General features: G+C 35.6%; 1 protein-coding gene across 3 annotated transcripts in view; it reads left to right on the top strand.

Annotated features, from left to right (window-relative positions):
• Positions 1–24,270, top strand: part of BCKDHB (branched chain keto acid dehydrogenase E1 subunit beta) — a 117,883-nt gene extending 93,613 nt beyond the window's left edge. The window contains exons 10-12 of one of the 3 annotated variants that reach the window (XR_014227340.1): positions 17,628–17,780; positions 22,790–22,985; positions 23,608–24,270. Coding sequence is in view for 1 of the 3 variants with exons in the window: in XM_082302639.1 (XP_082158765.1) it covers positions 17,628–17,768 (141 nt within the window). In the remaining 2 variants the exon portion in view is untranslated. Of the gene's footprint in view, positions 1–17,627; positions 17,781–21,817; positions 21,862–22,789; positions 23,127–23,607 lie in introns of those variants that run through there. The other 2 variants (XR_014227341.1, XM_082302639.1) reach the window with 2 other exon arrangements.
• The last annotated feature ends 291 nt before the right edge of the window (positions 24,271–24,561 follow it).

The raw sequence follows: 24,561 nt of genomic DNA, 5'->3' as shown, positions 1-24,561 counted from the left end.
TTTATCACTGTGGTGTGTTTGCTCAATGCCTGAGTTTTCAAATATCCTGAAACAGTGACAGAAATTTGAATTTCTGTGCAAAGCAAGTGCTCTAATTCTCTCACTAACAGTACTGAAAAAAAATAGTCTTGGAGTTCAGAATAGAGTCCAAAAGGAGAACTGAGTTCAGGGGATTTCAGAAGAGTCTGCAAAGTTCATAGTTCATAAAATGGAGGGGATACACAATCCAGATGATAGTCTTGAAAATGACAGATGACATTAATTCTAGAGGACAAGCATATGAAGCACAACAAAATAACTAAGCGTGATGGAAGCTCTGATACAAAATTGGCATTACCCTTGACTTACTATCCTGAGTAATTGTACAGACTGTGAGGATTACATACATAAAAATATTCACAGGTTGCATTTAAAAATGCAAGAGGACTATATCAGGAAAATGTATTCTGTTGTTGAGAGATATTCTTCCATGTCACTCAGGCTTTTCCACAAATATTTTGTTATGGAGATTTGTTGTGTATGGTTGTAATTATGTTGACACTTATCTGGACTTTCAGTTATTTTTTTCTTCACTGCAAACACAATTTCTAGAGGATGAGAATAAGATGAAGAATAAAACATACTTAATAGAAACTTTAAAGGCTGTTCTTAGTTTCTTGCTCAGGTTCATAAGATCCACATTGCTATGTGCTTGCCAGATTTTACAAGTTAGCACATTTTACTATTCAGAAGACTCAAGAATGATCTCCTGCATTTGAATTTCTGAAAATCCTGATGTTTGCAATAATTTGCTCTGAAATGCCGTTGGTGTTTTGATTTTATCATGTGCTGTAACCTCTAACTACTCAGTTGGTTGGAAAAGCTGATTCAGACTTAGCAGAGCAAAGCGTTTGATCCAGTTGGAACCACTGATGGTTTAATTTCTGTATCTGGGACATGGTGAGTGACCCATTACTCATTTTTCTCCTGTGAGTCTTCACCCTTGAGTATTAAGGAGAGAAAATTCCTTCTCAGCTCAAAAGTGCTTAGTATTTATAGCAAGAGAGTTGAAAATTAGGATTTTCAACTGCAAAACGCAGGTATCTGTTTTAAACTGAGGAAGGCAAGAGTCATTAATCCCAGATATATGCACTTCTTTCATCTAGGCAATGAGCGATGCCATAAAATGGTGAAGTCCTGGAGCCAGAGAAAAGATTTAATCTTTGATATAAGACAAATAGATTAAAGATGCTGGCAGACAGATAACCATGCTGATGGGCAAGTGTGTTACAGTGTTAAAAGCTGTTAAGCATTTCCCCACCACAAAGTATTTTTATACTTTCCTTTTAATCCTGTAGCACTTTTTGGCATGAGGGAGATTTTAGTGCTGCTGGTTCTTCACAGTTCTTCAGCTGGATAATTTTTAGGTATTCTTAGTGGCTCTCTTTTGATTTAGACATGCTCTATGGTGACATCTACCAGCACGATTTATTGCACTGTATGAAAAATAAAGGTTCACCTCACTATGTAGGCAACCGTCAGGATGACCAGGGCTCACAGTAATTGTGTATGCTCTGTATGCAGTTTCATATATTCTTTATGGCTCAAATAACTTATATTTAGTAGTGATAACTTTTTAAAAAAAGGGAGCTTAATTTTTGATTGGATTGTTGCTTGACTGGACAATTGCCTGGGCCAGGGTAAGTGAAGGGACTGGGAAGTTTTGGTGCCGTAAGCTCCCTCTGCAGTCACAAAGCAGAAGTCTTGGTCATACAGAGTGCCCAGGGTCTGCCATGCCTCGCGGGGGGCGTCTCTTCTCCTTCAAACTGTGAGGAGGTTTGACAACTGGCTTAAACCAGATGCTGGCTCTAAAATAGTCGGTCGAGGTTAGAAACTGCCACTCTGTTGGACCAGTTCCAGACATTTTGTTGACAAAACAGTTTTAAATTAAATATTTTGCTGTCCCAAATGCATCTTGGAAGTTCTTTCAGATAATACTCAGCTGTGGTTGCTGCCATTTTCCTCTGGGTAGTACAGTAATACAAATTTATTCAGTGGCTTCTGAGTAACAAAATCTGCTTTTAGGTGTCTTGAACCTGCCAAATGTGGGTATTTGGTGCTTGTTTTGTGACCTGAGGGACTGAATTATATGGCCCAAGGTTGGAGAGTGGTCATTATGCCATCCCTGCCTGCTCAGTGGAGGGGAGGGCTCTGTCCCCTCTGGGAGATGCCCCCTCCAGTGTGGGGGCTCCACCCTGAGGAGCTTTGCCAGTCGCTGCAGTGATGCACTTACGTCTTGAAATGCGTCCTGAGGGAAGTGGAAGTTTTGGGTCTGGAAGTTGCCTGGAGAATTTGCAGGTGTTCGCATTTGAAGTCAGACATAAAAGTGGAAGAGGGCCCACAAAATTGATTTTATTGAGTGGAACAGATGGCTTTTCTCAGGGCCCGCTTCCAGAGCAGCGGTTGACGCAGACTGGTTGCTGTCTTCGAGTGAATTGAATTACAATAAATATAGAGCAAAATCAGTTGTTTTAGCTCTTACAGTTTTTGACCAGATATTGCAGAAATGTGAATATTTGGTGGCATGGAGGCCTATCTTCCTGTACAGCCAAAATACCCAGGGAACTGAGCTGGAGTCCTTGCATGAGGGCACAAAAGCCAGACTGAGGAGTTGTTTTAAAAATGAAATGTTTCTTGCTTTTAGTCCACAGTTTAGTGGGCTGTAACATGTTCGAGGAGTAAAAGAAGTAAAAGTAAGAGAGTTTAGTGCATTAGCATGTTTTGTACTGTTTCTTTCACAAAAAATTCAGACCTAACCCTTCGGGTTATTTATTGCTGTCACCTCTGACTGAAATCTGAGAGTTTTAAGTAAACATGGGAAAGCATTTCACAACTCACAGGGCTGGAGTCATTAATGTCTATGCAACCTTATATTTTTTTTGACAATTCTGAGCCAGTTATTTTGTTTACATTGTAGAAAGAATTCAGAATTGTGATTAGTGGAAGTAATGAAAGAATTTAGTGTGCTTATCTATATAAATATTAGTAACAATTATGAAATATATTCCAGAGAAAATGTATGGGCTTATTATTACCTCAGTAATACAGTATATTTCTTTGCATACTTTGATACTAAAAAATAATAAATTACCTCTAATTATCTTGATGCATACCCCAAGCATATTTGCAAATTATCACAATTTTAAAGAAGTATTTTTAAAGCTCAGTTTTCTATAAACACAGCATAAGATGATTGCAATCTGAGTTAATTGCTTCCATGTGCTCTGGTTTGTAGTAGCACTACAGCTTTAAAATCTGAAAGCCATTCTCATGCTATTTCATAGCATGAAATGTAACACTGAATTATGGAACACACATTCAGTACTTAAATACAGAACTTTCATTTTAAATAATTTCTTTCTGTGCTAAATTAATATGTTTATCATTTATTACTTTTTAACAAATTATTACATTTAATTCTAAAGATCAGAAAAATGTTGAGCATATTAGTAATCATCCTTCAGCAAAAAACTCATAACTTTTTGATTTAAAAAACCCACTGATTGATACACTGTAAACCTTAAAAATTAGTTTTCCATACCTTAAAAATATGAAAATTATTTTATGATATGTGGAACTCTGTATGTGTAACTTTTTTACATTTTAACTCTTTTTTATAACTTATGACTAAAGGAAAAATTATTCTTTCTACAGCTGTTCATAGGTTTTACAATCAAAGCCAGTTTTAAGTAATTCAGTAGAAACTTAATGAGGCTACATTTGTGTTTTTGCCAAATAATGTAATTAATTAATTGCAAAATACATTATTTTATAATATAATTTGTAAAAATATACAAACTTTAAAATTAAGTGCAGGCATCTTCATTTAAAACATTTTACTGTATGTGAATAGTTTGTTAGCTGAAGTTGAAACACAAGTTTAGTTCCAAGTGCTTTATAATCTGATCTCAGTGTACAAAATCTTTGGAGCAGTATAAACATATGTGTAAATGAATTGTTTTAACATATAATTTTTATGATACAATTGCTCTGAATCATGAAACCTCAGACCTAAGATGTTCCATCAGGAAGGCAGAAATACTGGTAACAGTGATATCCAAAAAGCATACAAGAAACAGTTGATGAGGCCAAAGACAACTCACGTGGTGTTCCTGCAAAAACTTGAAGGGGAAAAAAAAAAAGGCAGAAAACCCCACTCCTTAAATCCTGCATTATAATGTGAAAGCTCCATGCTTTTGTTGGACAGCTGAGATGGATGAATTGTATTTTAAGATTGGCTGCTGCTTCAAATACAGTCAAACTTATACTGTTCAGTGTTGCCACAGAAAAGAAGTTATCTGCAGGCCCGAGTTTCGGTAATTAAAACCTGGAAGGCCCCTTGGGTGGCTAGCATTGACTGGTGTTATTCCAGAGAAACAAGCATTGCAATTAATTTATTAAATATTAATGTAGAAATAGGATGTATCTGTCCCTTTGCCTAACATAGTTTCAATATTTTTCTTCAAGATGAACTATAAAAGATGTTCAGACTCCTATATTTGAATATGTCTGCAAGTCATGGCTAGATCCAAGACATTAATGATAGGAGAAAAAGAAGACAGATGAAAGTTGCTGAGGACCTGGAGGAGGAATAACCAATTCCACTGGGGCTGCTAATATTTAGTCCCTGCCAATCTGTTGTTTCAATCAAGCAGGAAGCTAATTACATGCAACACTTTGATTCTTTAGCAAAAAAAAGATAAAGCGCTTCTATTTTAAGACTGACCATGTTTTTTTAGGCAAAATACTGTACTGTCAGAAAATGCCAATGTCAAATCTTCTTGCCAGTTTTAGCAGGAGGTTTTTCAGGGAGCAGTAGTTCTGTCTTTCCAGGTGGAATTTCTGACAGACTTGGTGTTCTTGGTTGAAAGTTTGAGTTTCTTCCCTGGACTGTTCTCTGTTTTGCATTCGCGTCCATTGGATAAAGTGCTTATGTGGAGAGGCATGGGAGGTGAGAGCTGCCATCCCTGACATCAGCACCCTGGCCATGGGCACAAGTGCCATACTTGGGCTCCCTTCTTTGCTGTGACTTTTCGGGTGCTGCAAAGTGAATGCCCCTCTTTCCAATTTTACCCCTCTCTGTGGCTATTTATTATTCATTTGAGTACTTAAAAAATTAGACTTTGTTGTTTGTTTGTTTATTTTTTGCTTGTTGTAGAATGGCTGCAGCTATCTTACTTGGGCATTATGTTCCAAACATCAGATTTTTGCTGGCCTGGCCACCAGTTTACATTAAGAATACTGTTTGACTGAGAATAAGAAATACTGATTATAAAAAGCTAACATTGAATATTCTGAGTATTGTAGGTGTCAAGTTCAAGTCTGTGTGTGCCTATATCTGAGTCAACCACAATATATATTGATACTGATGGAATTAATGTGATTATATGCTACTAAATATATTAATGGACTTATGCTCTATTCAGTCCTGAAGGGCAGAAGTGAGACAAAATGTCTCTGAAATATGAGTTATAATACCGTATATTGCTATATGTTGAGTCAGAAAATTGTTCCCATTTATTCAGAATGCCTCAGGTAAGCAATTTATCTCCAAAATGTATTGAGAAGGTTTCAGATGCACAAGGAACCTGTAAGTAACACAGAGGAGACAACCCACTGTTACTCAAAAATCAAATTCTGTCATCAATGTTGCATTACCAAAACAATTTTAACAACTTTTCTTTGAGAGGAATCCTACTTGGTTAAACTAAAATTGAGAAATCTACTTTCCTCTGAGGCAAAATCTTCTAATTATTGTGTATTTAATCACTGTCTATATTCAGAATACTAAGAAAAGGATTTCTTATATAAGTAAGCATGATGAGATTATGTGAATAAATGTGGATGTTACCATCTTCACACAAGTTATAAAGAAACTTTTACTGTTCTTTAATCTAGAAGTTCTGATTTAACTTTGAGTAGGAAGATCTGAACTTAGCCCATTTTCATATGGAGTTTTGAGCTACTGGGGGGAAACATTTGGTTCTAAATACCATAAGTAACATTATATCTGGATTTCAATGTTTTGAGAAGCTAACGGGTTTACCCAAATTATAGGAACAACTTCAGAAGTCGCCTAATGAATGGCTTTTTTTTGCTTTAATGTTTGATTACCTGCAGTCTTCATTCACATGTAAAGCTGAATATTATACCAACTTTGAATTCCAGGTAGTTGAGAAACTTGAAAGATCTGAAGGCATTTCACCATCTGTGTACTGACAATATATGTTGTCCTGTATTTTATGTCCATAAAGATTTTACCACCTTTGACAGTGGATAAGGACTGAAAAGAGAGGGAAATATAGATCAATTTTTCAAGTATCATTGTCTCTTTCACTGTTTTTGATGGACACTCTTACGGGGTACTACAGATTTTGTAGTGGTCTAGCTTCTGCAAGAGCTCCATTTAATTGTGAATATTTGTCTCTGCAACTACCTATGTAAGGACACTGCAATGAGGTGGCATAGATTTGAGTTTTTCTTCATAATTACTCAGTTGGGAGTGATCTAAAAGTTGCATCTCTAATCTATGCAGTACAAGCTTGTTTATAGTCAATAAGGATTAAAATCATCAAAGGATGGTGCATTTCATTTTAGAGTAAATCTTCCTATGAAGAGATTTGAAACTTTTTAGCAATGCCTGAGAACTAGAGATTCTGTTGATTGTCTCCTAAAATTGTCTCCCTTTCAAGAACATAAATAGCATTACTTGATTTTTAATGGTAACAAACCAATGAATTAGACAGAACTGACTGTTTTACCCCTAAGTGAGTCTTTAGTTGGGGAGAAATAAGAAAGAAAGAAGTCTTGAAAACAGCTGTAATAATTTAGAAAAGTTATATCAAATAATTAAGAAGACTTTCAAAAGATGTTTGAATAAAGGAAACCATTGTATTCAATAAAAAAAACTGCAAAGCAGCAACTTGAATTTCAGCCTGCTGTGGTCACTGTGCTACAGAAAATCTCAGCCATTGATTTGTTTGGTCACTGGGTCTTCTAGGCTGAAGTTGTTTATTAACCACTACAAGCTAAGCTTTTCTTTCTCCATATAATTTGTGGTGATCACTGAAATAAGTGGAAATGCCTTAAAAAATTATATACTGTTCAGAGAAAGATGCTTAAACCTCTATTTTTGTAGAGCATTCAAATATTGATTTTACAATGGATAGGAAACTATGCAGCCAACAAACCCCATAATTTCTGGATATCATAGAGATACAAACCATGGAAATAATGTTACATGTGAACTTTATTTCATGACTTTTTTTAAGTCAACCACAAAAGAAGACATTTGAGAGCATGTTTCTTGTTTGATCAAGAAAAAGTACAATGTCAAACACTTAAACTGGCTCTTTAGCAATCTGAACCCATGTCAGCAGTGTCTGCAGGTTTTGTTCTTACAGTTGTTAGCAGGATTGGTTGACTGTGTTTCTACCATCTGACAAGTGAAAAATCTCACCAAAAACAGTGAGAAAAGCCCCATAATAACTTCTGTACCATCTGGATTTTTGTGAATATTGTTTTTCTGTCTTCATAGCTATGAATTCCCTCCTAAAAGCATGAAGTACTAATTTTCTTCTGTTATTGTGCTCTGATAAAAATGTTGTCAGCCTGATGTTTTCAAAACTTAATTTGTCAGTGAATTTGCTGGGCTTTATACAGTGAGTGTAGATTGTGCCAGACTAACCTAACAGATTAGATCCTGACCTTACAAAATCTTGTCAGTACAAGAACTGCAAGGTATTTGATTTGGGGATTGTAGTATGGTGGGCTCTCAAAAATATTACCAAGTTGTAAAGAGTAGCATTTTTTAAGACTTGGTTGGATCTTAACACTGTTGTAGTTTCTTAGTTACAAACCCCAGAATTTTTAAGTCACAAAGTCCGTCTATTATTGATATAGTAAAATTTAGAATCCTATAATGAACCTGCCTGATATTGAGGGTCTCAGAAGCAGAGTTTCTACATGGCTAGGAACTACTAACTTTTTTTTAGCATAAGCTTATAAATGATTAGTTGGGCAGAAGAGGAAAAACTGGTGTTATCAGTTACCTTTGGCTCAATTGTGTGTCATGTAGTTGGATAAAAAGAGAAGTGAGTTTGGAGAAGCCCTTATGGTAGAAATAGTAAGGACTGACTTTGTTGTAGAAAATAGTGGTATGGTGAACTAGTTTTTTTAAAAAAGTGTTGAAACCAAATGATGTGAGTCAAGAGCTTCTAGGGTCATCAGAAGCTGTGGAGAGCCTGCTCTATGAAAATAGCTTAATGGTGCCTTCCTTCTTCCCACTGTCAAAAGGAAGACTAAATGAATGTAAGTCCTGTTTATAAATTTACTGGAAAAATAAGCAAAGGTAACCAACAGAAAAGTGTTTGCTAAAGTAATACTGGGGAAAAATCATATATGAAGGAATATGAAATCAATAGCTTGAAATTAGAAAAAGAGTTTCAAGATGACCTGTCATAGAGAAGGAGTGTGGATAAAAAAAACCAATAACCACATTACAGCATTATCACCACAGTAGAGTACACTACAGTTAAATATGATCAATTTGTGATAGAAACTGGGGCCCTCTGTGATGGCAGAGTCACGACTTCAGTTCTGAGACCTTGCCAAGTGTTGTATTCTTACACTTTCTCAGAAGTTTGGAGAAAAAGTCCCAACTTTAGCTGTGCATGGCCTGGTGGTCTCATTTATTAAGAGGAAATCAGATGTATGGGCTGGTGGGTACAGGAAATTCCATGACTGGATAATTGTTATTTAAAAATGTTTTGATTTCGTGGTTGTCCAGCTGGAAGAGAACATCAGTGTCAGTGCACCTAATCCCTGACTTCTGACATCAGTAGTGGCTTTAGGTAACAGGAAATCTGATTCAAGCAATGGTGAGTTTGGCCACTAGCAAAGGAAATGGACCTAAATAAAAGCTCAGACTTTCACAGAATTCTACATTTTAGTTTCTCCCTTTATGCTTCCTGTTGTATGTCATGTATCACAGTCTCTGTGATTGCAAGAGGCTAGAGTTTATGCTGCTGTACAATTACAGTACTGGATACTGGATGAAATAAGAAGCCCAATGTGCTTCAAGAATTATGCTAAATATTGAAAAAAAGAATCTGACATAGGGAACACTTAATTCTCAAATAATCCTGCCTTAATATAATACTGGTGGGTTTTTTTTTTTCAGGGCAGATTTAAAGTAGGATCGCTGTTTAATAATTAGCTTCATAAAATCAATCCTTGTAAATAGTAAATCAATGTCCATTTGTACTATAATTCTATTTTATATTTATGATATTGTGGTTTTATGTAATATCCTATTGAATGCCATTTCTTAGAGATATCTAGTCCTGTAGAGTCCTGATGGATTGAGATCTGCAAAAATTTTAGTTAGTGAATAAACTGAGAATTTCTCTCAAATAGTTACATGAGGTTAGCATTTTTTTTTAAATACTGTTTAGTAGACACAGGGGGAAAAGAAAATCTCAGTTTAAACTGCATTGCAGTTTTATTTTTGGAGGTATTTTTACATTTCACTCATGGAAATTGTATGTTGAGTGCTAACAAACTGAAAAGAAAATTATGAGAGGCGCTTCACAGTAACTAAGGCAGCTGTGTAGGTATTCTACTTTGTTTCTTCATTAAGAAATTTCACTGTACAATTGATAACATTGGTGGAAGACAGTTTAGGTTATGTAAAAGATTTATAGTTTTTACTTTAAAGCAGTAAGTTCATTAGTAGAGTGAAAATTAAAATTGTGTAAATGCTTTAGTATAAAAGTAAAGTTCACATAACCATTTAAAGTATGAAATTTATCTAAACAATCAGTTCTAAAATATAGACCAAGTTAAATACTTGGGCTTAATCCAATGAAAACTTCAGTGAGACTCCTAAAATATACATTTGACATCTACTGTTATGTTTCTCTCTTGTGTAAAAATAATTAATTCTGTTATCTGTGTTTCTGTGTGTAATATTGCTGGATATGTCACAGATCCCACACATTTGTTTTTATACATGCATTTCATTGACTCTTCAAAATCAGGGCAATAATTCTGAACTCTTTGTTCTGGCATAAAAGAAACTCAAAATTTCACAGCCTCTGAAATATGTCTTCATTTTTGGACCAGTTTTTAAATTAAGAGATGTAATATGTATGTAATAACTATTTATGGTCTTATTAAACATTTTAAAATAAAAGTGTTTCATTTGCAGCCGATTTCTTGGTCTCTTGTAACAGAGTTGCATTGGCTATTTATAGCCGCAAAAATTAATGAAGTATTTATTTCTTACTTTCTTAGAGGTCTTGTTTTCATTTTTTTTTAGCAATTTTTCATTACACTGGAATATCAATGTACCCTGCTTGAATAGTAATTTAGGAAATGAAGTGTAGAATGATCAAAACTATAAAAAATTGCACCTCTCTAGGAAAGAAGAAAATCTAATTACTGTAAGAAATTTGGTAAAATAATTATTTCATGCTTTTTAGGTTAGCCTGTACCCCAAAGCTCAGTCTCCAATATAATTAATTTAATGTTTCTGAGTATTTTTTGCATAAACCTTTATGTTAAAACCTCATTACATTTTTCTCCAACTTTTTTACACTTTTTCTGAAGAATAAAAATTACCTCTGTATTCTCACCAGTCAGCTTTCTTAACTGTTAATTTTGCCTTTATATGAGAGAATATTTATTATTCACTTGAAGCTTTTCACTAAATTCTTCTACCTGAGGGCTTGAACCATCAAGCAGCTTCTGATAAAATAAAATTTATAAGTAAAATGACGTCTTGGTTTAAAGAATGCACTATAAAATTCCTTATATCTTTGTGTCAAGTAATCTAATAATCCCATCTACTCTGAGCCTGTTTTGCAAAGGTGCAAAATGTAAAAATTTCTGGAAAGATATTAGGTAAGTCCCAGCCTTTTCATGAGAGGACAGGGTAGTTCCTTTGTACTTGTCTCTCCCTGGCTGCCTGGCCAAGCTGTGGGTTTGCCCTGGAGAAGGATTTGGTGACAGTCACAGTGACAGCATCGTTCTCACTGTGCTGTCCCAAAATGCAAATGCTTTGACATAAGAAGGGAAGTGTGCTGGTTTAAATTGTTTTGTAACAGCAGCTGAAATTGCATTTCCTTTGAAGTTCATTAGTGTGTGTGTGTGTTGAGCAAAGTACTTCTATGCGAATTTTACTGTGCCGGATATGTAGACTGACAAGGCTGTCTTTGCAAGAATCTCTCAGCTGCCTCAACAGCTGTAAAAATAAAAATACCACTCACTGAGTCTTAAAACTCTTAGCAGCAAATCCTTCCAGTCACTTTTGTCATGCTGAGCTTAACCAGAAGATGTTTTTACAAAATACTTAAATAAGTAATTAGAATGGTAGGTGATAAATGATGATTGAATAGTATAAAGTCTGATTATATTGGTAGCATATTTCTAACTTCATTAATAAAAGGGAGGAAGTAATTAGAAGTAGGTTAATCTTTACTGAAAAGCTTAACAAGTGTTTTTTTGTGCAGCACAACTGCTCATTCATGCAGAAAAATGACCTGTGATCTGCAAACATTTTCACGTAAGAATAATTTTATGCAGGCACTTTAGCTCCATTGATTTCCCTTGGATTATTCAGCCATGTTATCGTGCATGTAGCAGTTTGCAGGATCATTTACTGAACAGATGAGTCAGTAATGCCAAGCAGCTAAATAAAGCAAGTTCAAATACTCATGGGCCTGGGAAATCATTCTAGCTCTGGGGCTTTGGGCATGGTTTTAGAAAATATGTGGGTCCCGGTGCAAATGTTTGTAATTGCCACTTAAGAAAGTGCACAGGCAACTTGGAATATCCTAGAGAATAACATAACATGTAGTGAATTTGCTGTAAGGTGGTTTGCTGCTATACAGAAGAACAACTTCTAACATATAGCATATGCAATTTAGGAAAGACCTTAGATTGTTTCAGCTGTGATGTAGCAATAATTGCCTAGGAAAAATAGTATTTCTAGTATTTGTAGCATAAAGGTGAGAAGTGATCATCTAGTGGATTGCAATTAATTACCAAAAACCTGACTTGCCAAAAGACATTTTTTTTGTTCACTTAAATTAGCCTATTCCATAACCTGAAAATTCATGCTACATCCTGTTGAGTGTATCTGTCTTGTGCCATTTATTTTATGGAGAAGAACTGTGCTGGCTGCTCATACCCCAGACAGTGCAAATTATGCATTTACTGGGAAGAACTTAGTTCCTTGTCTGTGTTCTTCTGAATTGACTATATTTCCTAGATTCTACCAGAGGCAGTTTAAATGGTGTAAAATTTTTATACAAAGTCTTTGCCTTTTTGCATAAAATGTAGGATAGGTTGTGAAGAAATAAAAATTACTTTTTATTAATTTTTCTCCTTGTTGAAAAGATAATCTATCTGACATAAATAAAGTTTTGGGGTTGTTTGGTTAGTGGGTATTTTTTGTTTTGTATTGTAAATACCTTGGGAATGTGGTGCTGATTTCTTTGTGCAGTTCTGCCACCAAGACAATTAAGCCACTGACCAAGGCTCTAATTCCAACAGCTTCAAGTTAATGCTCTTGCTGTGTATGTTTGTTGGAGTGGTTCTGTTGTTAACTTGATAAGGAAAATTTGGCAGACCATAGCAGTCATGTATTGGGTTATTAAAGATTGTTCTGTTCATTTTCGAAGCTGGCTGAAATGAAATTTGAAGGCATTCTTCAAGCCTGTGTATGAATTGTTCATTTTATGTTATAATACTTTATCTTTTCTATAATAAATTTGACTTATTCTGTAAGTACTGTTTCAGGTGATTTATTACAGCAAAGACAATATTTGCAATTAATTGCTTTTTAATGGTAACAACGCAATGAATTGCACAGAACAGACTTCCCCCCTCCCCCCACCCATTCTTCTTTATTTTATAATTACAGAAGTATTTTGTAAATAAAAATATGATCTCTTTTGGCAATCGTAAGATAAATAATTTTAGCAGTGAACTATTTTTCTGTATTTGACAAGGTATTAATTACATACATTCAAAGAATTGGTGACAAAATGGATCATTACTACTCTGTGCTAAGTTATAAATAGATAGTCTTAAAGTGATTTGGAAAGGAGAAAAACCTTTGATAGGAGTTAAAGGTTTACAACATATAACTGCAGAGGTCTCAGGAAAAATTGTGTCACTGTTGTAACTATCAGGAAAAGATTTATAAAAATATTTTAAGACAAGAATGGCTAAGCTTTTGGAAAAAAAAAAGTTCCTCTAAAGAAAGAAAATATATATCTCTCTTTACACATATCTCAACTTGAAAATATCTTGTGGGTGTATTGTATAGTACTTATGTAGCACATAGAAGTGGCTGTTCTTAGGAATGTGACATATATATGTTGTCAAAGCAAATTATGTTTAAAATGTGTAGCATTTGGTGCTTGCAGCTGTAAAGGAAAGTACTGTACTATAATTGAGAATCATATGAAAACTGCAGATGCTTGACTTTTCTGTTATTGCAAGTAAATTTTTCAAATTAGACATTATTTTTGAGCAGAAACCAAAGAAAAAGACCTTTAATCTTTATTTAGTGTCAGGTTTATTGCATGAAATCCACGTTTTCTAAAATGGGGCTTGATTGACAACCTCTTTGGAAAGCTTCTTTTGAAAATCCATCTAAGCTAAGAGTTAAAAAATATGTTTTATTGTAAATGAGATTGTCGTGTTCATTATTAACCTATAGTAGGTTTCATTTTATTTTTACAATAGGTAATTTACAGTTGCAAATCCATGTGGGGAAGTAATAGATAATACACATGTAACAATCATCAACAAAGTGATCTGAAATAAATTTTCTTAACTGTTTAAACCCCATATTTTAGTTTATGGCAACAACATAAATAAATCTGAATAAAAATCCAGAATAGAAAGTGAAACTGATGCAATAAGTTTTCCCTCTGAAAGTTCTTCAATTATGTATGTGGTTTTTAAAATTTTATAATCTGTAAATGAGATGGCAAAATTCAGAGTTCTAGTCAGCAGAACTGACTGCAATTTAATTAAACTTTTGCAACCTGTCACATGAATTCCTGAGTCTAAATTTTGTAGTTATTGTCAGCAAAAATATGAGTACTCTTGCATGAAGAATGTTCCTATGGTTTGTCTTGTGTAATGGACTTTATGTTTAGTCTTCTTTTTGTTAGAATAGCTATAATACCAAAATAAGTATCAAAATTTCTGTCCAACTCTTTGTATTTTTATTAGTCTTTAATATAGACTTTTTGTTTATTATCCTTCAGAAATTAAATTCCTATACTGAAAAAGGAGTTGTAAAATCAGTGGTCTCATATAGTAGTCATCTGACATTTTAGGAGCTGTTGATATTTTGGGGTACTGCAAAATGTGATCAATTATAATACCTTTATATACTACTGCAAAATAAAAATAGTGTGGGAGAGACCCCGAGGATGTTGCAGAAATAATTTATTTTTAAAGGAAAGCTTTCTCACTTAGGAAGTATTCTACACACCAGTAGAAATGAAAACTAAAAAAAAGAAAAAAAAAAAGAAAAAAAAATCCTGTTTAGTGATTTTAATCCATGCCAGCTAGAGGGGAAAAACGAAATAGATCAAAAAAATACGGAAGTAAAGAAAGACTATAATAGGGGGAAAGACTGAGTTTGAATTTGTCCGATTTGCTAGCGATGCATAAATAGTCTCAAGCACCTGATCGTGCTTACCAAAGTGTTTGCATTTGAAGGTTTGTTTACTATGACTGTGGAATTGTAGAGATTCCCTTCAGAGGAAGGACAGGCTGGAGCAAAAAGCTCTTTTAACTATTTTGTTCTTGTCCAGATGCCTAAAAGCACTTCCTCCAAATGGCTGATGAGATCGCTTTATTTTTCCATACATTCCAAATGGATGAGTAATGTTTTCTTTCAGTAATGTCCAATAATGGACTTGTTTTCTTATTTTATCATTTTTGTACAACTGAATATCTCTATAAATGTCTGCAGTTCTCACTCAAACTTCTAAGAGTTTTTCAATCAGAACCCTTATTTAGCAATGCGTACCTGAATCTCTGATAAAAGTAAAATATACTTTTAAATAAAGGTAAAATAAACTTGGAAAGTTTTCTGTATTAGCATATTAGGATATTGTAATCTGGGAAAATACATTGGCTGTTCCAAGTACTGGGGGATCCATTTCTCATACAATTATGCAACATCCAGCAAGTCCTTGGTTTTAGCTCCTATTCTAAAAATCAAGGCATGTGACTGTTTTCAAGTGTTGTGTGTGTGATGCTTTTGACTGATTGCTGTGAATTTCAAGAACAGATTTTTACTGGGATCTGTGCTCTTGTTTTGAAAAATCTTAGTGTGTATTAAGCATCACATGTTGAGATAGAATTATGTGATCAATTATAATGCCTTTATATACTAATATAATAATGTATTTTCCAGGAAGCTTTAAGTGAAAATCAGGCAAATGAAGGAAAATTGGCAAAGGTCACATTGAATAACTGAGGCCAGAATTTGGCCTCTGCAGTTAGGAAGCAGAGCAAGAAGAACAGCAATTTAATGTTTTGTTTGATTTTTTTACATTAAGGAAAATTTAGATATATTAAACTAGTAACTATATCTGTTGCTTTTGTAAACACTTATTTTTCTAACAAAATAATAATTTTTTACTTTAATCGAGTTTTGGAAGTCATGGATATCCTGCTAAATGAGTGACTTTTTCATACAGATTTTCAAAACTGAGTCTAACACTTTATACTGAATCAGAAATTCCATGCCTACTACTTTACTTCCAAAACCATTTACCTTTAAAGTTTTTTTCTAAGGTCTTTCCTTGAAAGATATCAGATTGTTTAAATGGTCTGTCTCCTAGATAGTGGTTTGTGTTGGGTATTTGAAAACAGCAGTGCAGGACTGGGAACCTGTGGGTCTAGAATGGACTTGCCTGTTTTCGTGTAATGCAACCTGACAGGTGGATTGGATGGTCAGTTTTGGGATGGTCCAAAAACTATTGCCTTGTCTTACTGGTCAGTTACAACATGGGAATCAAGGTCTCTTCAGTATCAAAATTACCCTTGCCAGCAGGTTGGAGTAGGACATCATGATCTACCTCATGGACATATAAAGGATTTATTACACTCTACTTCCCAGGATTTTGTACTAATGTGAAACTTTTGCTTTACAAAGAAAAGAGTGCCTGGAAATGGATCTCAAAAATATTTGTATTGTTTGCATATATATTTTACCTCAGACCTACTCAGACTGTGAAGTTTTTCTAAGTTAATTAATTCACTATTAAGTGTAGTTGATACTGTGTGCCATCACACAACTTCTTGGACTTTTTACTTCCATTCATTGTCCAGAAAAAAACACTTCACAATGCTGGAGTGAGAGGTTGGGATCTCTGTGTGTTTCCAGTACCTTCTATACTGCCAAATACTGTGATGTGTAGAAAGCACAGTAAGTAGAGTTAGGCTGACATGGACTGCAAGGCAACGTGCATTCAGAACAGTTCATCAGTCTGAGAAAATACTTAATCCTCTTTTGTAGAGAAGCATAGCTTTTTAACTATTTTCCTCATGGGCCTGGCAGAAAAGGACCAGTAGATAATACTTCATCTTCCATTTTGCTGAGCCAAGTACAGGGGAACTTGGCCAGGATGTCTCAGTTGCTGCACTCCATAAAGGAGAGACCAGGAGGAGACACATTTTATCACTTCATTTGTCTGCTTTGGAAAGCAAATACCTATGCTAAAAATATGTGGAGAAAGGGAGCTGATAATTAGCATCAACATCAGTTTGGTCTGGCTGTTATTTCTACATCTACTTCTTGCAGATTTTTGTGGTCCATGCCATCATTCTGGTGCTTGAGAGTAAGAACATTGAAACTCCACTATTTATTTGGTTATTAAGGCTGGTAGTGCTACATATTTACAGGTTACTTTCAAATTAATGTGGTATGTGTAATATTTTGTGCCGTTTTAGGTCAAGTAATGAAACTCTCTCAGTTGTTACCAAATCTGATCTCCAAGTAGAACACAAGTTGTGGGGTTTTGGGTAGAACATGGATTTGACTCAAAGGTTGGAGATATGCAAATCCACTTAATTGTCATAGCTGCTTAATGCTTAGACAGAGCCTTAATAATATAAGAGTTCAAAGAAGTTTGAATATGATGTTCTTGTATCCAAAAAACCATATGCACTCTTTGATGATATAATTTTTCTATATGTTTAAAAGTGGTACAGGAAAAAGACTCTTACTCCTTTGTTCCTAAAATATTTGTTTCTTGGCAGCAGTTGTCTGGATGTACAGCAGATGTACTAAATATAACCTGCCTATGATTTAATGCAGCACACATGTAGAGAATGAAAGTAACATTAATAAAAGTTGTTATTTTAATAAGGACCTTTGGACAAAAGGAAGCACTATTCTGGTTATGACTACTTATTCAGTGATATAAATAGAAGTTTTGAGTTTCCAGGACTGTGAGTCTGGCAGAGGTCATTTGACTTCAAATTGTGATGCAAGGCTCCTGAAAATAATGTCCTCACTAACATTTATTCTGTATTTCTGTTAACAGGAGGAATGCTTTTTGAATTTAGAAGCTCCTATTTCAAGAGTATGTGGCTATGACACTCCCTTCCCTCACATCTTTGAGCCTTTCTACATCCCAGACAAATGGAAATGCTACGATGCTCTTAGAAAAATGATTAACTACTGAGCAGTAGTACAGGTGAGAAATAGCATCTTATACTGACAGATTACCTGTAAGGATTCTGACAGGATGACTGCGAGGTTTGGGGCTATAGTACTACTCATTTATTTAGTTTATTTACAACTAGTTTATTTAGTTATTTATAATAAGAATTGCTTCTTACGGCTTTGGGCCTTCAGTCTTAAAGGCATCTGAATATTTTTGAGTACTGCAATTGTAGTCAATGTTTAAAATTAATTACCTTGCTTAATCAATCTGAAAATTAAATGTCTTGAATCCTGAGAAGTGAAAAGAGTATAAAGTGAAGGGTGAAAGGAATACTCATGCAGAGAATATATTTTCATCTCTATTAGAATACTCAAGAGTTACTTCATAGGCAAACCACAGTGTTAAAATTTAGAATTTTTCACTCCTCAGGGTGGGCTGTAGTCCTGCAAGGTACTAATAACACCCAATTTACCCTGAATAACTGCTCTGTATTGTAAACATACACAAATCATTGAAAATACGTGAAGCATCTGTAGTGTCTTACAGTCCTGTTGAAGTACTAATATTCAATATATTAATTCTAAAAATAATCTTTCTTTTTGGTGTTCAGTGTAATTTGATCATGCTTGAAGATTTCTGTTTGCAGAGTACCAAGACTGTGAAGTAATATATATTTCTGTGTCTGTTTTTCACAGTCTGTAATATCTTTTGTTTCATTATCATATTATACTAAGTGGCATTTGACTGCGGGGTGGCTGACCAGGATTTAGGATTGTGTATGGCTGTGGGAGAAGTTCTGGTGTTTAATGACCAAAGTTTAACAGTTTAGAAAATGTGTTTACACAATGTATTCTCTGCTTCCTTTAATTGAACAAAGTAACCTAGTTTTTGAGATACAGTCTTGATGGATCTTGTACGTGGGAAATAAAAAGAAAAGAAGGAAACAACAGGCCTGTTTTCCTTTGGAACTGGGAGATTCTGTGGGCAGGCAGGGGATTTTTAGCTGTTGACACCAAAGACGGGAGGGCCAAGGTGGGCCCTATATTAGGGGCACTATCTTCTGTCCATTTTACCTCTTCATTAAACTGTGAATTTATTTTAGAGCCATGGATAGAAGGCTGCCAATACCATAGTGTTAATTTCCTTTATATGCATAGTTACTTTCAGAAGACTTTTTTGGCACTCTGTTTCCCTCAATAGCTGATAGTGGAGCGCCTTTATGAGACATGGGATTGCTACCAGTGAGGCAGTGTCTCCAAAATATAATGTAATTCTACTTTGCTCAAAAATCACTTGTTACTGACATATCAGAGCATTTCATAGAATCATAGAATATGCTGAATTGGAAGGGAGCCATCAGGATCATTGAGTCCAGCTCCTGGCCCTGTGGAAGACAACCCAAGGATCACATCATATGCCTGAGAGTGTTGTCCAAATGCCTCTTGAACTCTGTCAGGCTTGCTGCAGTGATCTCTTCTCTAAGGAGCCTGTTCCAGTGCCCAGCCACCCTCTGGGTGAAAAATCTTTCCCTGATATCCAACCTAAGCCTCCCCTGACTCAGCTTCATGCTGTTTTCTTGAGTCCTGCCTTATCATGAGAGTGAAGAGATCAGGGTCTGGTCCTCGTCTTCCCCTCATGAGGAAGTTGGAACTGCAGTGAGATCTCCCCGCAGTCTCCTCCAGGCTGAACAGACCAAGTGACCTCAGCCACTCCTCATACGCTTCCCCTCAAGGCCCTTCACCATCTTTTTTGCCGTCCTTTGGACACTTTCCAATAGTTTAATGTCTTTCTTACACTGTGGTGCTCAAAACTGCCCCCAGCACTCAAGACAAGGCCTCACCAGTCCAGGCAGAGCGGGACATTTCCCACCCTTGACTGGCTGGTGATGCAGTTCTTAATGCACCTCATTTCCTTGGAATTAAAACTAAAGCTGTTTTCTGACCTGTCGTCTTTTTTTGTAGGGTATATAGTCAGTGCTCTCTTTTTTATTACAGTTGTCTTTTATCTGGGTTGAAGTAAACTCATTAAAGACTTATTTTCTTTTTTTGTTTGGCACCTCTGTAACAAAATCATAGAATCTTTCCTAAAGAGAATGACTTGGTTGTATCTGTTCCTTGAGGCAAATTACTGGGTCATGCTAGGTACCTTCTGATCTGTTACTTTTCAAAGGAAACCAAAGGACCAAATATTTTTACCTCTGTAAGAAAAGGGATACAAACTGAGGACATTTGGTGGTTCAGAGACTTAGTTAACCCTCTGTTCCTCTAGAGGATGGTAAACTGAGGGAGATACAAGCTGAAAAAATGGGTTCTGAGATTGCATCGAGTTTGTGCATAATCTGGTTTCCGCACTGGAAGTCCACACTAAACCTGGTCTAAAACATGGAAAAGTCATCTGCATTTATATTTCTCTTGTGGTCTGGACCATACACAAATATCAGAGGAAGTTATTGGTCAGCTGAAAATGTGGATTTAGCATGTCAAGGAGCAGGTTTGTTAGGGCTTGTCTGAAAAACAGTGTCAAGACACAGAAAACTCTGCTTTCTGCTTTGTCTACAAAACGTCCAGATGTTCAGGCCCATAGCACCACATCTTTCAGTTGGTGTGACTAGATATTAGTGTCAGAAAATAAGCTGCTCAAAGTTTTTCTGTGTTTTTCTACGAGAGAACATTAATGTGCCTTGTAAGGCACATTTCAGGGGAGTATTCCCTTATTTTTCTGTGTGCTACACATTGGTCTTACATACTTGAGTTGCAGTACTTACATATTGCAGCTGCAGTCAGTTGCAATAGATCTCCATTCTCCTGTCAACTCCACAGAGTTGGCCTGTAAGGTAGCCCGCTTTTGTTTCTGAGAAATGTAAGGATTGCTTTACATTTGCTTCTTTTTGTACTCGTTGTAACAATTATTACTTGCCATTGGTACGGAGTGATGAGGTTATGTGTTCCAAATCATCTCATGTGTAGTTCTAAGAAGTGGTTTACAGTTCATGTGGATTTGAGCACAGTCAGTCCTTCTGGGTGTTAGAGAAGTTGGGCCCCTTCTTGTCCTACTGCTGGAGAGACAGAGGAGGTAGGAGTTCCCCGTAGTGAAGAGGGATGTAGGGTTGGCTTTTGAGTTACAGAAATGGTCAAGCTGGTGTCGTGGTTTAACCCCAGCTGGCAACTCAGCTCCACACAGCCACTCTCATTTCCCCCCAGTGGGACATGGGAGGGAGAACTGGAAGAGTAAAAAAAGCCTGGATGCTGTGGTTAATAATTTCTAAAGCTTAGCAATATTATCTTAATGTACATTTAGTTTTATTCAACCTGTGTTGACAGCATCTCACACACAGGTAGTTGCTTATCTTGAGATTGTCAGTACAGATGGATTTCCTGCTCAAAGACAGTGTTTGTTAATGTGTCCTGTATACCTCACCAATTAGACAGGCAAGAGCAAAGTCTTAATCTTTCAGCAGCTTCTCAGTTATTAAAATTTTTAGCCATGTTAGCTATAAGAGAAATAGCTTCCAGGTAGGCAGCTGTGTTCCAGATAACTCTCCGTAGTTGGAAAACAGATAAAGATAAAAAAAGCAGTGAGCTTAGGATGGATATACATTTCCTGGGTAAATGGAACAGTGTCTTGCTGTTTGTTTTGGGAGGGGAAAAAAACCCTAAAAGAAGAAACAGAAGATAGCCATGAAACCAAAGAAAACAGTGATAAATTTTATAAAATATACTCTTATTCACAAATATGTTGAGGGCTGACTGTAGCATAGAAGTGGGATATAGTTAAGTGCTTTTCTGTTATCTTTTGCAACTTTTACTACCACATTTGCTTATTTGGTTTTCTTTCATATTCTGAATTTTAAAGCTGTTCCTTGCTAGGTTACAGTGTACCTCTGTGTGAGTGTGTGTGTTTATGGAGAGCCATTGCTACTGTTACAAACTTAGTCTCTAAAAATGCAAAGTTATCACACTGAACTTCATTGTGGAACTATTTTATGAGAGGTTTAATCTTGGTGCTTAAAGGTTTGGTGATGTTAGGGGATCTTGAGGGGTTGATTAAAGTTTATTTTTCTTTCCAAGCATGCATTTGGAATTGGTTGTGCTGAGAAACAGGAAGGGACCTGGTAGGTACTTTAGTTAGTAATTGTGTCTTCCTTGCACTCCTGGCTATTTGGCATGGCTTCATACAGGTTAACTTAAGCACAGGAAAACTGTAATTCCTCTCCCTTTTTAATAAGTAAGATATGAGAGATCGTGCAAGATCTTTTTAACCTGAGACTAACAACCAGTTTTTTTCAAGACATAAATCACAAATGTGGCAGGCTAGACTGCCTGCTTAATAATGTGCTCACTGTAACCCACTAGAACAAACAACCTCCAGAGGCTTGAGTAGGACACAACATTCCTGGTTTATAATCTTCTCCTGCTGGATGACTAAAATCATGCAAGTGGCCAGTGAATCATGTCTTATTTACAACCAGTGAGTAGTCCACATATAAGATACCACTCTACTAGAGCAATGAGTTATGCTGTTAGTATGGCTGCTGCAAGTCTACACTTAGATTCAGATCTTGCTGAGAATTCATGCAAGATCAATAATGAAATTATCTTTAAAAAAAAATCCCTCTAAACAGGAAAGATGTTGACTGTAGTTTCTTTACAAGACCCCTCTTCTCTGTAACACTAGAATGATAGTATATGTAGTAGAAAAAATACAAAACATTTGCTTAACATTCTAGAGTAGGAGGGAAGATAGTTCATCATAAAATTTTTTGCGTAAATGGCAATAATTAGTGGTGTGTTGACTCTAGGTATCATTTGCAGCATTTCTATTTTCTGTGTGTCTACCCTGGCAGCTTTAAAGATGTAATATAGTATTTGATACAAAATGAGCAAGTAATTGGTAGTAATTTGTTTTAGTTCATACATCTTGAAGTTCAAACATTATGAATTTAAGAAATAAGGTTACCCTGGAGTGTGCTGTCTGTTTAATGTGCAGATATTAGTTTTGGTCTTCAGATGTTTAATTTATTTTGTCATCTTTTTCTGCAGAGAAGAGAAGAACAACAGGGAAATACAGAAGCTGCCTTCAAAACTCTTGACGCTTTAATCAGATCTTTTGGGTTTGGAATTTACGTAGCAGACTTTTCTTTTAACTCAGCTATCCTTAATATTCATCTTGGCTGTTCTTCAGCAAGTTCAAATTTTCCTTAAGTATGAAATCAGTGATGGGCAGGTGATTGTTACAGTAAGTAGTTTCAGATGTATTTAAAAATATTCCAGATGTTGTATGAATATTGCACATTGCCATGCTTCACTAAGTTACATCTAGACTTCGCTGTGTATATATTAGAAGCAGAATTTTATTCAATAAAACATATTATGCTCATGTTGTCTCTTAGTTTTTCTATTGTTTTGGAAAAGCCCAAAGAAGTTATTTGAATGTGACTGTATTTTCAACAAAATAAACCTTAGACAGCCAGACCAACTTGTGTGATAGAGACCTGCTTTAACTGGTGGCATTAGTGTTTCACTTGAATGGCTTCATGCAAAATAGTGCCCAATACTGATTTCATTTTCTGCAGAAGGAAGTCCATTTTTCTTGAGAAGGGAGGAGGGGTTTTTTTGCTTTGTTACTGTAAGTGAGAGGCTTAATTGGTACATCTTTCCTGTGATATCCTTCCCTCTAGAAATGGAATGCGTCTGCTACTAAGCAGTTATGCAAAAAGCAGTTCCTCATCTTTTTGCCTGCTTTTGTCGGTACAAATCAGTCTCATGCTGCATTGCTTCTTTTCATATGGGGGAAGGAGTGGGGGGGTTGAGGAGATGGATGCCAGTAGCCAGATAATCACATTTCTGTGATTATTCAGGGGGGTCTTTCCGAGAGAAAGAAGAATACCTTTGTACACAAACCTGCTCAGGACAATCCTCAAAGTGACAGCTGAAACACACCAGGGAGGAAGCTGAGGAGGATAACTTCGCTGTGAATATCAGTGGATCTATGGAAAGTGGTAAATTGTTACCTTTTCAGGTCCTACCATTTTGTGTAAGATTCTGTGTTCATAGTTTGTGCATTCCCTAAAGAATCCCACAACTGATAATGAAGGTAGTTCTTAATGTGTCCGATCAAAATGAGGTTGTTGTCAAATCTTGTAAGTCTCCTGTAAATATGATGTATAGAACTTGTTAATTGTTTGAAATAAGATAGATGCATTACATATTTTATATTTTTTTGCGCTGGATGGAATCTATTTTGGTCATATGAAGAAAACTGGTTTTAAAAATTATTTCTGTCTTTGTAGAACATCAACAGATATTTTAGTAACTGTCTCCTAAAAATGTACTGTTACTGTATTCCAAAGCATATAAAATAGATGCAATTACAGTACTGCCTTAGTAAAATGTACTTTGGTAATTAATAGCCTTAATAAAATGTACTTTGTATTTGCAGTTTTCATAGATAAAATGGTTTCTAATTTAGTGCAAAGCTTAAGTTCAAGTTGCCTGTATTGAAAATTGGAATAATATGTTTCTTAATAAACATGTAGAAAATATTTGCTCTTAATGTGGACTGCTACAATCTGGTTGAGGTGCAGGTTTTGTATTTTCGGTGACTGGTGTTGTATCAGTTTTAATAGTATAAAAAATTGTTCCTTTCTCCTCTGTTTTGGGTAATAGAGTATTTTTCCCTGGCAGAGATGGATGATGTTCTAAAATCGGTGCTGCTCCCAAAAGCCTGCCTAGATGGCAGTATTCACTCACATAACCTGTGCTCAAGGATGGAGGCTGTTTCAAGTGTGTGTTATGGAAAAATGACTTACAGT

Source organism: Coloeus monedula (assembly GCF_965178545.1).
Source record: "Coloeus monedula genome assembly, chromosome: 2".
Taxonomy (NCBI): Eukaryota; Metazoa; Chordata; class Aves; order Passeriformes; family Corvidae; genus Coloeus; species Coloeus monedula.
This window is presented reverse-complemented; position numbering and strand designations above follow the sequence as displayed.